At 40.6% G+C, this 18,126-nt stretch overlaps 1 protein-coding gene across 3 annotated transcripts in view; it reads right to left on the bottom strand.

Annotated features, from left to right (window-relative positions):
- Positions 1 to 18,126, bottom strand: part of Cped1 (cadherin like and PC-esterase domain containing 1) — a 266,707-nt gene that overhangs the window by 20,166 nt on the left and 228,415 nt on the right. For 2 of the 3 annotated variants that reach the window (XM_027389966.2, XM_027389967.2), the window contains exons 17-20: positions 15,093 to 15,229; positions 3,001 to 3,221; positions 2,657 to 2,758; positions 1,884 to 1,971 (exon numbers count right to left, since the gene is read on the bottom strand). In XM_027389966.2, the coding sequence (XP_027245767.1) occupies positions 1,884 to 1,971; positions 2,657 to 2,758; positions 3,001 to 3,221; positions 15,093 to 15,229 (548 nt within the window). Of the gene's footprint in view, positions 1 to 1,883; positions 1,972 to 2,656; positions 2,759 to 3,000; positions 3,222 to 14,498; positions 14,637 to 15,092; positions 15,230 to 18,126 lie in introns of those variants that run through there. The other variant, XR_003480049.2, reaches the window with a different exon arrangement.

Consider the following 18,126-nt stretch of genomic DNA (forward strand, 5'->3'; position numbering starts at 1 on the left):
CACAGCACATCCTTTTATTCCATCAATCCTCTTGTGATGTCTTAGAAGAGTCAAAGAGTCTACCAAGTAACATAGGGAAGGAACTATCCCTCTTTCTCCATTTCTGAAAGGTAATAGGAATGGTTGATTTTTTTTTCATTAGAAAAAGTCAAACAATTACTTTCATTTGTTAAGCCAACAGCAAGATAAAAACAAGTGGTCTATAACACATTTTTTTCTGTTGTCTCTGCTGGGCTTGCATGCTTATTTTAATCTAGCACTCAAAGAAGCGTGTTTTCTTTAAGATAAAGTCAGTGAATAGAGAGACCTCATAAAGAGGCAGCCACAGAGGAAATGACACTTAAGTTAATGTTTGATGGGCACTAGGAAGTTACCCAGGTGACGAGGTGAAAGAATAGGATCCATGAATAGGAAACATTGATCTCCAGGCCTAGGAGTCACTGAGAGCATGGCATTCTTGGTGTGTGTGTGCACAACCCTGTCCTCTGGTGAGAATGGATGAGTCTGCAAAGGAGGTAAAAGGCCCGTCTTGAACAGCTTGGAGAGTATATGATAGAGTTCAGAAAAATGATGTCTTCACTTGCTGTGGTCCCTTCCTCCTTTCTATTTTTTGCTCTCTTCTTCCAACCTTTTGTCTTCACTCTGTTAACAAAGACTGATGAATTGTACCACAGCTCTGTGGGCAGTCAGACTCTTAACACAGGGTTTACAATAGAACAAGTGCAGAGGATGAATAGTTGAGAGCTAACAACCTAAATGTAAGTGAGGGACACAAGTCCCACTGCTGTGAGGACCGCTGTCAGAACAGAAACTCTGTGGTGCCACTCGAGTCTCAGGAGTGAATCTCGGCCCTGACTGGAAGCCTTCAACAACACTAAAATGGTTCCCGCTCCCAACTGACAGCAAAAAACTATCAAAGTCCCCCCTCCAGATTCCATCCCCACTTGTCCTAAATCTTTCTATTCACTAGAAGTTAATGTCCCAACATACTTTAAGTTACTCAAACCAAAGATGGCCTTGCTGTGGTGAATTTGGAGTTTTGGCTTTGACCACAGTTCTCCCCTGATATAGAGTAATTGGCATTCAGGAAGGGAAAGTTTCAAGTAAGGAGAGGGGGATCCCATTCTGTGCTTGAAAAGCTAGACTGGCTTAACGCAGACACAAAAGGCAATCTTAGCTGCTTCCATATTACATGGACAGTCTGCCCCCAAACCATGATTCTGTACTTGCATATAAACTTGGGCTAGACTCTGTGGGGGAGTAAGGATCTCTGACCTACAGATATCGTTCTTTTCTAAGTTTTATAATTAGTGCTGAGACAAATTTACTGTCTTCAAGAAATGGCCAGAGGCACCTAACACCTTTCATTTATGGATACCCAAGTGTTGGAAAAAATGCTATTACTCATATATATATTATATATATATATATATATATATATATCTCCTATAATTCTCCTATATATCTCCTATAATTCTCCTATATATCTCCTATATATATCCTATATATACATATATATAATATCTGAGATTGTTTCCCAAATGATTCACTGATATGGACAATTTCATTTGTGGTTTAAGCATGAATCTGAAGAAGGGAAAAATCTTTTAGTATAAACTCCAAAGGTGAACACCCAAGTTCTCCTGTCTATGAATCCAGTGCTCTTTCCCACAGTTTGGTTTTTTTTCTCTTCTTGAACTCATTGCATTATTTATAGCACATTTATGAGCTGTGGCAGGAACAGTTAGGATATATTTGGAATCATATTTCATAAGGATATTATTTTTATTTTTATGAAGGCTGATGAGTATTGTAGAGCTCCTGTTGGGTCCTTTGCTATCGGGAATTCATAAATTCGTGCAGCCTAGGAGAATTGGTCTTACCTGTGTTAGGAAATGCACTCCATCCACTGGCAGGTGAAATCCAATCCCCAAAGTTTTGATGATCACTAGGATATTGAGCAAATTTTCCCTGAGTGAAACGATCAGAATTCTAAAGTCAAAAACTTCAGTTGCATTTCTACATGTTTGTTAATTATATAAACATATATGACAGAATCCTTTTAAAATGAGATCATTTGCATATAGGACTGAACTCCTATTTTATATGTCATATGTTAAGACTTTCTGTAGACAGAATTTTGTGTTAATGGTTGATAATAAAGAATAATAATGTCTTAAAATACATTAATCACTTTGTTTCATCTGAAGAATCACTTATATAGCAAAGGGACCTTATTAGACAATGTTCTCAGCACTTTCAATATATATATATATGTGTGTGTGTGTGTGTGTGTGTGTGTGTGTGTGTGTGTGTGTGTGTGTGTGCGCGTTTGTTCTGAGACAAGGTCTTACTCTGTAGTCCCTGCTGGATTTGACTTCATTACCCTCTTACATTAGCTTCCTAAACATTTGAATTACAGGTACGTGCTGCCACACCTGAGTTGTAAATAGGCTTTGATCTGGAGCAATTTTAAATTAGGATGCTAAGGATCCCTGATTGAATATAAATTTATTTAGAAATATAGAATTTGCCTTTACATTTCTAATTTTAAATTCCCAAGTTGTCCTCTAAATAAGCCCTGGATACTTTGGTTAAATATATGGTACTTTCAAAGAAAAGATTAAGACATGGATGACAGTGGTTACAGAGTTACCTCTTTAAAACCTTGTGAATGATTTGCAGGTGCTGGGAATTAAGCCACTGAACACCACCAACAACCAATACTGTCTGGTCAGTATTCTCTAAGGGATGTGATCTGAAATCCAGAAAGAAAAACAACACATGTTGCTTTGGAACAGATGGTAAACATTTCAACTGGATTGCCTCACATTTCAATGAACCATGTCTGGCTTCCTGATCACAAGACTTCCTTGTCATTTGCAGCTCGTTTTCAGCTACATTAGTGGGTATCTAAGCTTTTCAGCACATTTGATATACAGGGTGCAATTATGACTGCACAATGGTGGCATTTTGCCACTCATAGTAGTCCCATTGTACCTTTGCAAGAGATGCTCAAGTGCTTTCTCAAATGTTGGTCTCAACGAAGGGCTTATCCAAAACTGGGGATAGTAGGAGTAACTGATCAAAGTCTTCCCCCCATTGACACTGGGGTAGAGTTTAGTGCCGTGAACTTTCTGCCACTCCTGCAGGGTTTCATTCAGCCTTTCAATAAGATAGTACATCATTCCTCTGTTGGTGGAATCCCCAATGAAAAGGATCTGTAAAGAAACCGTACTTGCTGTCAGGTCAGATGTTTACATGGTATATAATACAATGCACGCAAAATTACACATCAAAGAACAGCCCTTCAGCCTTTGGAAACATCCTCAGTCTTACCCATCATAATCTCCCCCAAACCTGATCATTTATCCCTTTCATACTGTTATAATGACATCATCTCCTGATCGGCTAATTAGTGTGCAACACTGCCATTTCATTTTATTTTCCATCTTCCTCTCTCCCTTATATCCTTCACTTTAATTATATTCATCTCATCAGCTAACAAGTCTTACTGATGTAAAGATCCATGGACTATTGCAGAACTCTAGGGATCCTTAGGATTTTCAGACTTTGTTTGATAGACCTGCAAACTGAGAACCCACAGAAATAGCTCCATAGGAATCGTGCCATTACTTAAAAAAGAAAGGAAGAAAGTAACCCGGACTGGGATCTTTCTGAGCAGTATTTCACACCCCACCCTGCATATCCCAGTGGTGTTTTCCAGTGAAGGCTGCTGCACTGCCAGCCCAGCCCAGCTTCTGGCTTGCTCTCCCTCGAAGCTGTGCTATTGTAAACGCACCGCTCACATCTTCTTCGCACTCCCATTCATTTAACATTGTCTTATTTGTGTGCTCAAAACCATATTCATTCACCATTCCCTACAGAGTCAATTCTGAACTATTTAGGTTCAGCTAACAGTTACTGAGATTTTATTGCTTAATAGTTTCTGTTATGTGGAGATTGCCACAGATGGGAAATTTGAGACTTGGGAAGACTAGGGTCATAAATCTAGTAAATGGGGAACACAAGACTCAAACCCAAGTTCTCTGACTTCAAGTGCAGGTCAGTGGCCCACCTTCTCAGTGCATCTCCTCGTATTAGTGGGCCAGACTTAGGCTTTCTCATGGAACATGATTTGTATTCTACAACATCTGTTTTTCCCTTGTATTAATCCATCTGCCTTGAGAGTTCCTCCCTGTACAATCGCACCTGTCAGCCATCAGAACTGACATAAATGGTGCTCCTACCAAGGGTCTCCTCTAGTGCCCCCGCTAGAGTGACTCACTCTGTATCCTATGATTCCATGAAATTTTAGTTACATTATAGATTTTACCAAGGGCTACATGATGTGATGGCTACTTGCATCTGTGTCCTTCCCCCATATCTTATTAAGAAGTATTTGATAGATAAATTTCAACGTCTGCTTTCCCTCCTAGTGCCGTATATACTTGTGAAAAGTGCTTAGTGAATTGAAAGTAACAGGGACTTTCACTGTAGACAGTTCCTTTGAATGCTTTGGATAAGGTTTAATTCATTCTTCAGTTTTTTTTCTCTTTGAAGTGATGCACATATTTCCTCTATTAAGATCGTAACAGCATGTACTGCCATCGGTTCTAATTTTGAATTACTTACTAAATTCACTACAGTGAATTCACTGTAGTGAACTTAGTAAGACTCTGAAAAGGCTTATACTTCTCACCGTATGCTGAAGAGCCTCCAGATGGGGCCTAGATAGCTGCTAAAATTAGCCTTCAGATACAATACTGTTGTGATAAACATGGCTGCCAAATAGAACATGGCAGATCTCTCACTGATGGGTGTGGTCAAATTCCAGTGGGATGATAAGATTCTAGCACAGTAAAACAGTGAAATAAATCAAATTGATTCTTATAGGCTTTATCTCTGGTTTTACGGTCTAGATTTTTGATTTTTGAAAATGATTTATTTTTAGTGGTGGAGACTAAACCCTGGCCCTCACTGACACTAGGCACTGAACTGTTTCCAATCCTTTTGTTACTTTCTATTTTGAGACAAGGTCTAAGTTGCTCAGGCTAGCCTTGAACTTGCTCTGCAGCCTAGTTCTCAAGCTTGTGAACTTCTTGATTCAGTCTCACAAATATCTTGGATTACAGGTTTGTGGCAACAGGTTAAGGAGAATTCTTACTTTTCAAGAGGACTTTTGAACCACTAGGAAAACTTGTCAGGAAGTAGCAACCACTCATATACTCCTGTGTTAGTTTGTTGGGGCTGTTTACCACAGAGAGAATGGCTTCAATGACAGACATTCATCTCTGTACATCTCTGGAAGCTAGAAATACACATCCAAGGGTCTGACAGGGCTGTTTTCTTGTGGAGGACTCTCCAGTTGATGGATGGTGGCCTTCTCTGTCTTCCTGCTGTCTTCATTTGTGCCTCTGTGTCTTAATCAATCACAAACACTCTGGACATCCTGGATTTGGTAGAACACCCATGTAACCTCATTTTTTCCCATTTGCCTCTTCAACAGCCTTATGTCTGAACTTTCTGAGTAACTAGACATTAGAATTTCAGCACATGAATTCAATGGAAATGATATAATTCAACCCAGAACACTAAACTAAGAATAGTTTATACAGAACTTTTGTTGTTATTGTTTTACAATAGGGTCTCTATAAAGTCAGAACTGGCCTGTAACTCATGATCCCCCTGCCTTACCCTTTCAAATGCCAGCTAAATATACTAAAGCTTTCTCATCGCTTCTTTTCATTTCCATTTTAAAGTTAGTTCTTCCTGGGCTGTGAGCCTTGCACTCGTTATCCCAAACACTGCAATTCTCTAATGTGGACTACAGGGAGATATGAAAGTTTAGACAAGCCAAAGAAATTGCTTATTCATACAAGAACAATGCCCACACATCTAGGTTTTCAGTCTTTCCACATGGTTATATCTAAAGCTCACCAAGGCACATCAGAAGCAAATTAGCCCTGTTTCAAAATTCCCCGGTGCTGCTCCTTACTAACTAGGAAATATTTTAAGTAAATAGGGTTCATTTCCTCATGTATAAAACTGAGGAAATAACACCAGAGGGCCTGAGTAAAATGTCAAGTACTTACTATTGGCATTCTGAGAGTGCCGGATGAATGCGTGCTGGCATCAAACTACAAGAAAGATGGGTAGCACTTTTTTTTTTGTTTTGTTTTAGGTGCACATTTCATGGTGCTTGAAACTCATTAGCACACAGAGAAACATGGTAGAAGTGAGAAGTTTCGAAGTCCCAGCTGGCTCTCTTCATCCCCGTCAAGCCACCAACCATTGTGTGCAGCAAGCCTGAAAAGCAAAACTCCGGTACTCTTAACAGGGCACTGGAGTTTCCATATTGGGTTGGTGGTCAGGAGGAGCCACATGCAGACTGGCAGATGGTGTCTGCTCCTTCACTAGCAAGCAAGATTCTATTCTTTAATGCAGGCTCTAGATAGCTGCCAAGACATAGGCCTCAGAAGAATTTTCTGTTGGGTGAATTTATCCAAGTCTTTACATTTATGAAAGGCAGAAATGATAAAACTCTAACTAAAATATTCAGTGATGATCTTAAAGTCGTTCTATTGATGGAAAGGTTTTGCCAGAGGTAAGTTGGCAAACATAAACCTAACATCAAAATGTCAGCTCATTCAGTGCACAGAGCACAATTAAATGATACCATGAAGCAGGCGTTGGGTCTCCAGAGCAAGTGGCAGGATAGGCTCCAAAGCTACACAAAGAAACCCTGTCTCAAAAAACAAAAAATAAAAAACAACAAAAAGTGATATCATGAATTACATGGCTTTTCAGTCATGTGATTTACTTTCAATTTTTATATGCTTAAGATAATTCAGTTTTGTTGAATGATTAAAGGAAATAAATGATTCATTTTGAAGGACACTTTTTATTTTAAAAGGTTTATAATATCATAGCAAATAGTTGTGACTGTCTATTGAGGTGACAAAGAGTCTCCCATAAAAACTATCGCCTTACACTGGTGTGCAAAGGGACTAGTTGGCATAAAGTAATCAAAGAGGAAAAAATGTGATCATTAAATACAAATGCCCAGTAAGCATTTATAACAATAATCAACTTTGATAATATGATGCTAAAGTAACTAGTGCCTACCCCCAAGTTAAAGAGAATTTAAAAACTCAATGACCTTTTGGGGATCTAACAAACAAACCACTTTATATATTACTAAGTGCCAGACAAGTAGGCTTTTTTTTTTTGGTCTTTATTATTTTGTTATACTCCTTTAAAAAACTTTTTTTAGTGATTTGTTTTTATCTTATGCATATTTGTGTTTTGGCTGAATGTCTGTCTGTGTGAGGGTGCCAGATTTCCTAGAACTGGAGATATGAACAATTGTGAGCTGCCCTGTGGGTGCTGGGAATTGAACCTGGGTCCTTTAGACAAACAGCCAGTACTCTTAACCACTAAGCCATCTCTCTAGCCCCCTTCTTTTGCTATGCCTTTAAGTCTGGAGTGACTTGAACTTTTCTGATTGGCACATAAGTATTGGTCAAATAGGTGGATTAAAAATGTTGAGCTGTGAGCCCAGCCTTTAATGGTTGACCCTTCTCTCCAGCCCTACAACTGTGTTGTTTTGTTCACCCAGTGCCACTGCAATTCCTTGTAGCCTCAAGGTTGAGAAGCAGGGTTCTCATGAGGTACCCCCATCTGTCAGTAAGGCAAGGCGTGGCTCAGCTGTCATATGCAGCTGAAACAGGTGAGATGGTAACGAGATTTAGGTCATGATGAAAATCTAGCTCAATGAAACATTTCTCTGTGAATTTTGATATGGCTATAATGAATGAATGTTTTCCAATTATGCAGGTTTTTTTTTGTTTTTTGTTTTGTATTTCAAGACAGTGTTTCTCTGTGGCTTTGGAGGCTGTCCTGGAACTAGCTCTTGTACACCAGGCTGGTCTGGAACTCACAGAGATCCACCTGCCTCTGCTTCCCTACTGCTGGGATTGAAAACATTCACCACCACTGCCGGGCCTCCAATTATGCATTTTAATTATACTGGCTATCCATGTGCAGTTAAACTGCTGTTTTCGGTCAAAATAAATGTAATTTAAGCAATCCACTCTGAATCATACAAAATTGGGCAAGAAAAGGAAAACAAATGTGTAGTGGCAGTGGATTTATTACTTTTTTCCTTGGACAAAATGGTTTGTCTCTACTGTCATTTTGTCTGGCCTGTTGCTGGAGGAGGGCATCATGCGTAAGTCACCCTTCACTGTGGATAATGGAGAGGGACACACATGTCTTTTATTTACATCCATTATTGAGACTAGCAAGCAGCAATAAATTGTGCAATCTTCATGGAATTCATGTCTTATTCAAGAAATATTTTAAGTCAGCTACACTTCAAAATTTTAAATCTAATGTCCAAGATCCTACATAACTTTTAAACACTACATTAAAATTTGCATGTTTACCAATGGAATAAAATTAAAGACCCAGCCATAATTCCACCATACACCTAAAGGCAGCTGATAACCTTGACAAAGAAGACCAAAATATACACTGGAGAAAAGACAGCATCTTCAGTGAATGGTGTTGGCTAAACTGGGTGTCAGCACGTAGAAGACTGGAAATAGATCCATATCTATCACGCTGCACAAAATTCAACTCCAGATGGATCAAGGATTTCAATATAAGACCAGATAGAAGTCCTGAACCTGAATGTGGGGAATAGGCTTGGATCGACTGGAACAGGAAAGGAGTTTCTGGACAAGACACTGATAACTCAGGCATTAAGTATAATTAATAAGTGGGAGGGACCTCATCAAACCAAAAAGCTTCTGTATAGCAAAGGACATCACCACTTGGGCAAAGTGAAAGCCTACAGAATAGGAAAAAGTCATTACCAATTATACGTCTGGTAGAGGGTTAGTATCCAGAATATATAAAGAACAACAACGAAAACCCAAAAACTAAAGAGCAAGAAAGCAAACAACTCAGTTAAAATATTGGGGGAAGAGGAGGGAGAGGGAACTGGGGTTGGAATGTAAGAAATAAATTAATAAATTTATGTTTGTAGAACAAAACTGAGTTTTCACAAGTTGAAACACAGCCGAGGAACACTTAAAAACAAAAACCTTCAACAACCTTACTCATCAGGGAAGTGCAAATTAAAAGCAATTTGATATTTCATCTTACACCAGTGAGAACGGCCAAGGTAAATAAAACAAGTAACATCACACGCTCGTGAGGATGCAGGGGCAGGGGGACACTCATTTTTCACTGCTGGGAGTGCAAACTGGAGCAGCTACTATAGAAAGCAGTTCCTCACAAAGCTGAAGACTGATCTACCACAAGATCCTGCCATACCACCCCTGGGCATATCCCAAAGGACTGCATCTTGCTGCAGAGATATTTGTTCACTAATGCTCATTGCTGCTGTATTCATAACAGCTAGAAATTGAAAACAGCATAGATGTCCATCAATTGAGGAGTGGATAATGAAAATGTGGTACATTTACTCAATGGACTATTACTCAGCTGTTAAGAAAAATGAAATCGATCCATATAGCCACAGAGCTTAAATAGTCTGAAAGGGACTAGGCGAGATCTTCCAAGGAGGGGAAATAGAGTATAATGCTGTAAAGAGATAGAGGGGAAACTAGAAGAGGAGGACTAAGTGGGGAGAGGAATGGAAAGGGAGGGTAAAGTGGGAATATGGGGAGGCAAAACTATTATTAAAGGCCTTTAAAAATTTAAGTAACCTTTTCTGTTTAACAGTCATGTTTAAGTATTCTCTTTACAAACAGATTTTTCTGTTTCCCTTTCTTTATTCGTATAATTTTATTTATTGACATTTTAATATAAGAATATCATGTCCTCCTTCTATTTCCTTCTTTCAAACTGCTCCAGGTTACCTCCTCTCAATTTCATGGCCTTTTTTTCTTTAAACATTGGTGTGTGTGTGTGTGTGTGTGTGTGTGTGTGTGTGTGTGTGTGTTGTGTGTTGTGTGCATGTGTGTGTATTCCTAAATATATAAATACAATCTGCTCAGTACATATAATGTTACTTGATTATATGCGTTTGCAGGGTGACCATTTGGAATTGCAGAAGCAATTGGTTTGCTCTTGCTTATTTTTCTAAAGGGGGGAAGTAACCACTAGTCCTACCTATCTATACAGTACCGATCCCTGTGACATCTATTTCCCTCTCTTAATTGTATTCTTCTTTCAGACATTTTCCTACTGGTTTGAACTCTGAACTGTTTTCAACTGACAAAAAAAAAATAAAACAAAGCTTGTTTAATTCATTTTTTCAGCTATAAACTTGTCATACTTCTAAACTGCATCACACGATGAGTGGAGTCCTGCTGATCCCTGTTTAACAAAGTTCCATTCAGAGTTTATGGAGTAGCAAGGATTCATTTGGAGAAATACAGTTATGATTAACCTCCTAGTTTTTTTTCAATTGATTTTTCTCTGATTCAATGTGATTATGATCACACATCACATCACAACACACATACACACACACACACACACACACACACACACACACACACACACACACACACAGATGAAATAACCACTTGGGTAAAATTAGTTTAAAGCCAAGTTTAATTAATGGGACCCACATTCACCTCCCCCCCCACACCCTACCCTATACACACAAGTTTGTAGAGAACAGAATTTTTCAGCGTTTTGACTCTTGTCCCCTCTTCGCCCCCTGTGAAGCCATTCTGTGCTTCTTCTATCAACACTGCTGAAATGAAAGAAAATGACGGAGGTGTAGGAAGTCCAGCTCTGCTCATTTGCCATTAAGTGAGTCTCTTGTTCAAAGTTTCTGGAGACTCGAGCTGCTTTTCAGTCTCAACTGATTTGTGTCTTGTTCCTTCCCTCCAGGTAGGCTTGCATTTCCAAGTGCAGTGTTGGCATTCACTGGTGTGAACAGTGGGGAAATGGAAGTAGCACAAGGAGACATAATGAAGCTAATTGGAGACGCAAAGGGAAGCCTAACGTTCCTTGAGGGTCTAATTCTCAGGGGCTGAGTCAAATCCTGTTGCCATTATATCTGATTGTTTGGAGAAAGAAAACTTAGTGTAAGACGTTCCCCAGAGCTGAATGAGGACTCAGAAGTCTGCTTCTCTTGTAATAGAGTGTGTTCAAACTCCTTCTTCAGGGCAATAGTTAAAACTGTGGATGTTCCTTGCTAAGGATCTAAGGTTTTCATATGAGTTAGCGGTCTTCAGGTTGGTTAAGACTAGTAGAAAAGGGTCTCACGTTGGCAAAATCTCTCTTGCACGGGATGCACGATGCAGCTAACTGATGTGCATGCAAACATGGGCACCAGCCCACCGTCGTCCTCCCCTGCACAGTCCTGCCTGTTGTCAGCATGCCTCTCGGCATGAGGGAAATAAGAGACCTCCTGGTTTGAATGATGGAATTCTCACAGTAGATGCTCTTGGGGAAAATAAATATGCCTAATTGCTTTTTTTTTAAATCTCAATTGAGTTATTTCAAACTAACACAGCAGCTAGATGGCTTCTTTTTTATGAACACTTTCTTCCTAGCTTCCTCTTTTCTCGTAGTCTTGCCAGACCATCCCAGTCTGGATCTGGTGCATGGTTCTGGGCTTCTCCCTGGGGTTTCAGCGATCATGCTTTATGGCCTTGAACACTTCACTTAAAGGGTCCTTCCACTTGAACTTCAGCTTTGAGGGATCCTGTTGTACACTGCTGGCGCAGGGTCTTAGCTCAGCAAACATTAGATTAACGAATGAACAGCATGACGTCACATAATCAGAAAGTTGTAAGTGATCTGTGGGACTCTGCCCTGTGGTAACACTTTCATGCCTAGCGGACTGCTCAGCATGTCTCAGACAGGCAGCAGGACCAATAGATAGATAAGCTTGATGAATAGAACTCATTTCATTAGGTAGCATCAGAACTTGGCTCAGGTTTCCTGAATGCCAATCTGAGGATCGTCCTGTCTCATTCCTACCTTGCTATCCACACATACATAGATATGTGTGTGAAGTAATTTTCTGAATAGCGTGGCTAATGTAGTAGCTAGCAATAGTATTAACTCTTTGACACATCAGAAAGAGAGGCAAAAAGCCAGTGGCATTTCATGCATTTTAAAGAATAAAATACTATATTGCTTATTTTCCTATTTTGTACATAGAGTAGAAGTGTGTGCACAGCCAGAGGTTGATGTCTGATGTCTATTCAATCGTCTATTGTCTCTCCACTGTATTGTGTCTTCACTCTTACCTGTTACGTCCAGAAATTTTCCATGTACGTAAGCAGGTTTGGATGTATGCATTAGTTTTTATAATGATGGGATTGCTTGATCTATAAATTATATTGCCTTGGTCTCTCAATGTTGTATTTTGAAATTAGACAGCTTCTGTCTCCCTGGCACTCATGTCCTCTGTTATAGTCCCCATACCACTATGGGGGGGGCTTTTCTGAGTCTGATTATGTCACTCCTTTGCTAAAAATGAAGAATGCTTAATGTTGTATACAAACTAAATTCTTGCAAACAAGCCAGAGTCGGTAGGGCAATGCGTGGGGGCAAGCGTGAGTCCCAGAGTGTACTGATCAGTACAACCTGAGACTAAGAAAGACACTATGGTAAGCCCTCGGTGCTGTGTCCCAGCCCTTGGACCTCTCTCAAGTCACATCAACTGTCCATAAGCTTTGGTTCTCACATGCTATAATAACATATCTTTTTCGATAACAGGAAAGAAAACATCCCCTTGTCATGATGCCTTACAGAGTTGATAATGACCAGCTTGGTAACCAGAAGTGACAATGTGGAACACTGTGGAGGTGGTTAGTTTAGACTGGGTGATGAGGGTAGAGCTCTGATGATGGTGGAATTGTCTGTCATGTATGGGCACAAGAAGAACCACGAGAAACTGGCAGTGACCTCAGACTCCCCGGGTCAGAACGGTGGGAACTTTGTATGTTTGACCCACACAGCCAATGGTATTAGACTATAGTATCTTTAGCTTTCCACAGAGGTGAGCAATCCACTGTGGAGGGTTAGATCGTAGTGACTTACCATTTTACAGATGAAGACAATCAACCCCAGAAAGAAAGCCATGTAATTCAGTGATGTATTTGCATCTACTGCTTTTCAGGTCAAAAGACTGCAGCATCTTGGAATTGTGCCCAGAACTCTGGATTCTGAACTTAGAATGGAACTCTGGGAATAGAGCTGCTGGTGTGACAAGCATGATTGTCACTGTTACACTGCTTCAGTTCTAAGATGCAAGGACGCACAGTCCAAATTGGTGCTTACAGATGTCGTCACAGGAACCCACAAATTTTATCAGTGAGCTCCATTGCTGAGAACTTTATTTTTCTCAAGTAGACAACATTTATAATATCTATCTCATAGAATTGTGATTAAGAATAATTAACATTTTCACTTATTCACTTATTTGATAAATATTGACTGACTGATGATACAGGGGATTAGAACCAGGTTTCTTGCATATTTTAAGTTCATACCACTGAGCTCTAGCCTTAGTCATACTAATACTCATTAAATGATTATGTGTCACAAACTATAAGCATCAATGAGACTATTGTAGTGAACGAAACACACCCCTACCCCTGATGAAGCTTAATCCTGGCAGATGAACTGTTCCTTCCACAGAAAAAAAGGCTCAGTTAATATTTCTGACAACACACTTTTAAATCACTGTTTTCTGGATCTCTCCTTTAACACTTAACCGATATCATTTCTTTGTAGTACAAAAAATAAAAGCCCGGAGACTGATAATTGGGGTTCAAGCTTTAAGCTGAAGATCAGAAAAGCAAAGCAGCCGGCCTCTAACTTTTACCATTCCCTCAGGCTGAAAGGTCTGTCCTCTCCCCAGCTTGTCTGGAAAATAAATCTCCACATGAGGCCCTTTGCTTTTTCCTTTTATACCTCTCAAATCCTGAGATTAAAGGCATGTGATCCCAAGTGATCACACCTATGTGTGAGCTGTTTCTCTTTAGGACTGGATCAATTTCATGTAGCTCAGTGTGGCCTTGAACTAACAGAGATCCATCTGCTTGTCTCTTGCGTCTCAGAATTACAGGTGTGTGCCACCACCTGGCTCCATGGCTTGCTAGCATGGCTGCTGGGATTAAAGGTGTGTACCATCATCACCTGGCTCTATGGTTTGTGGCTGGCTTTGCTTTCTGTACCCTCAGGCAAGCTTCAATAAATCATAAATAATCTATCACCACAACTTCTTAATTAGTGGATATGTTATCAATCTTGAACATCACTATGCTTCCTCTAAAACCACGAACACATCCATCTTCCTGCCTGAGACCTCCCGTGTTCACGTTCTTCGTAAGCTAAATACTAACAGAAAATTTGGCATGCATTCCATACTGCACTGTTTTAAGAATCAGCTTTTGAAATTGGCCTGCCCATATGTGAAAGCTTACACATGGTACATAAGGATAAGTCCATCTGATCAAAAGTAGGTTGAGAATCTGGTTAAGATTACTTACATGATGTCAACCAAGTCTATGAGTTCTTCCGGGCTCTACCTAGTCAGCACATGCCTAGCAAGAAGAAACTGCATTCCAAGAAATCAGCTTAGGAGCCTCAATAGAGAGAGTGTCAGCCTGGTGAGGTCCACGTGAGACCTGCCCAGGAATGTGAAGAAAGGTCAGCAAGGTTAAAGGGTAAACACAGCACTACACACTTGTTAAGTTCTAGGAGTGAGTCTTGCATGCGGGAGCATTTGGCTGAGCTACAGATGGCTGTTTGAACAGTCGTGTCTTCTAGAGCTGCAGTGATGAGCCTGGTTGCTCTGATTTGTGCTGGAAAAACCAGCACAGAATTTGGGTCAGCACAGCACATGACTTTAATATCCTCCATCTGCCAGACAAACTCATTTGGAGAAAAAGGAACATGTGAGCAAGAATTATTCATGCTCTTCTGTGATAACATCTACATATAATTCAAAAAGCCAAGTGACAGGGAGTTAGTTTTCCTTTCACTGCAAGAGGGCAGAAGCTGGTACATCGCATGCAATTGTCTGGTTTCAGTGCTGCAGATGGCAAGGATTCCAGGCTTCCCCAGCTAAATGCAGAACCTACCTTCCTTCCTCGCAGGCACTGCTGAAGTTCCGGCTTGGTTAGGACATTGTGTTGGCAGTTGTGTGGCTGCCAGGTTATTTCTCTCCAGTCACAGGTCCTGTTGTCAGAGCAACTAAGGCAAGGCACAATCCACTGGCCTAGAAAACACAGGAAGACTTCATTTGGCTTAGTTTCTGCTGGTGAAATTACACTTTGCAAGTACGGAACTCAGTGTCACACAACTACAGAAGCTAACATGAGAAGAACGTTCTGATCTAATAAATCCACTGGGAAAGTGTATAGCCTCCTCTGAATCAAGCGGAAGAGCAACATGACTGTACGTGGTGAATAATAGTTCATGCTGAAGTCAGGGGTGAGTTCTGTCCAATGAAACCACATAAGTACAAAGGAAACAGGTGATTGTGTGCTACTCAACCATTAACTTGCTTTTGAATAGGCTAAAGTCTACTGGGAGTTCCCAAGTTATCAGTGGGCCTCAAATTTTTATCAATCTGACACAGAAGGTTATCAATACAATAAAAGACATGTTCCCCTTACTCAAGAAATTTTAAATGAGGGAGAGATATATCAGTATTTTGATAATTTATCGTTTTCAAGATTGGTTATTATTCCTTCATTTGATTGATGCCACTTTGGGTGTGTTTATTTCTATTTTTCTTTAATAGCTGTGTCCTCTTGGTTTTCTCATAAGCTGGATGAGGTGGGTAGTGTGTGAAGATGCAATGAGCTAATATATCCAAATTAATCATAGCGATAATCCACCTGTTGTTACTGGCAGTTTTTCTGATTTTGATTAATGAAAAATTTACAAAGCTACTTCTGGTTTTGTGGGGTGCACTGTGGGTAGAGGTCACCAGCGACTCTTGGGAGGTGATTCTTTCCTCCCACCATGTTTAGACTGCAGGGTGTCATTTGTTAATCTCCATGGTTGCACTGCTTTCTCCAGGATGGCTGGCCTGGAGGATTCTCCTGTCTCCACCTCTCATCTTTTCATAGGAGTTCCAGGGTTATAGCCGGCTGTGCAGCATCAGACCAGGCTTTTTACTTGGGTTCCAGTCACGGAACTCTGGTCGTTAGGTTTATGCATCTAGGGCTTGTACTCGCCGAGCCATCCATCTCTCCAGCCTCAAGACAAATTTTAAATAAAATTTTGTGCCTCTTTCAAGTCTGATTTGTGAGGCCGTGTGCAAAGTCTCTAGTGTGATGTGAATTGCAGTGGAGAGATTTTCAACCTTCAAGACATGAATATAAGTATCTATTACATTCTCGACCTCAGGAGTGTCAGAATTGTGTATGCGCGTGCTGGTGTGTGTTGAAACGGTTGTAAATAAGCCACAAAGTGAAATACGGTGCATGGCCTCTATGTATCGGCTGTAGAAAGGGAGAAATAGTGTCAGCATATTAAGAGAAAGGAGCTGGGAGGGGGAAATAAAAGCAGAAGGACATGAGTTGCAAGAAAGGAAAGGGCTGTATACAAGAGTAACTTTAGCAGGTAGAGTGCCAAATGAAGCCAGAACATAGGACTAAAAGTTCCTGGAATGTGGGCACATATCCCCTTCTTGACACACAGTTTTCTTTTTTCTGGTTTTTAAATGTAAGGAGAATTTCAGAAAATGGCCTTATCCAGTGTCTACATGTCAGTACTTGCAGCTTCAGGAATGGTCACCATGTCCATCATGACTCCTGGGCAGACCAGTCTTTCAGTGTGCTGTGTCAATTGCAGGCACCAAAGATCAAATTGGCAAGGTATTCGGTGCCATGACATTAAAATGCCACGGGAATATAAACACAGCTAGTACTATTATGTGCCAATCATGTTTAAGGCATTTAACATATGAACTTATTTAACCCTCAAAACTATCTTGCCACCTCTCCGACTGGAATTCAGGAAGATGAATGTTCTTGACTTCTGCTGAGAAGGGAGTGGAACAAGGATTTGAACTGAGCAATCAGGGCCCCCACTTTTAATTATAATCCCAAATCTAAGGAAAAAAGCAATGATAGTCAGATTCAAGGGTTAGCACTTACTTGTCAGAGATCATAATTGTATCCTGTTAGATAATGCAAAGTTGAGTAGAAAACCTGTGATGGTGAAATAACTCGCGCTGTGGAGACACTCACGTCCCTAGGCTCTGCATCCTCTAGTTAGTTTGTGGAACTCAACATGGATTACAAATCTGATCCAGAAAGCTCGCACATTGGTGCAACATTAAGTATGAGTTTTACCCATCTCTCTATGTATTTTAAAATGCTTTCAGATGGTTCCCTAGCACAGCCAAGGTTGCAGCTCCCTGTTTCAATTGGACAAATGACTTAATGTTTTCATGATTAAATTTACTACTTTATAAGGAAAGTATGTATGCACCTGCCATGGTGCCTGGCGCTTAGCTGCCCATAAATAGATTTTAGCCCTGTGTCCTAACCACAAGTATGCCGTGGTGGTTCATAGTAAAGTGAAAACAGAGAGTTTTCTGGAAATTTCATTGGATGGAAACAGGACTTTGCTGAGAGATGAGTTTCAGAAGTATTGCAAGCACAATGTTTTGTAAACAGTGAAGGAGTGAGGCAGAATGGACTGGCCTCTGCATAGACTGTGGCGACTGGGAAGCCTGGGGTCTGCCACATGGAGGCTGTTTCCACAGTGTGCAGATGGAGACAGAGAGAATAGAACTATTGCTCAAGGACAGAGGGTGAGGGGGACATGGGAGTTTTAAATGGCAAAGGGAAGAGATTTACCTCCAGAGGGTGTGCAGAATGGCCTGGGATGGAGTTGGAAGGGAACTCAGAGCTGGTCCTTAAGGTGATATCTTTCTTGCACAAATAAAGCCTGTCTGGGGGTCAGAGAATGGAGCTTGCCACTAGCTAGCCATAGAGGTCTGGAGGTCTGGGCAGACAAACCGGAAGTGACGTATCTGAGCAGAAACAGGATATAACCAGGGAGAAACAGGAACTCGCTCTCTTCTCTGCTGAGACACTTAGGAGGTAAGGTGTGCTGTGGCTTGCTCTTCTCTCTGATCTCTCAGCATTTCCCTCT

Source organism: Cricetulus griseus, assembly GCF_003668045.3.
Source record: "Cricetulus griseus strain 17A/GY chromosome 1 unlocalized genomic scaffold, alternate assembly CriGri-PICRH-1.0 chr1_0, whole genome shotgun sequence".
Classification (NCBI taxonomy): domain Eukaryota; kingdom Metazoa; phylum Chordata; class Mammalia; order Rodentia; family Cricetidae; genus Cricetulus; species Cricetulus griseus.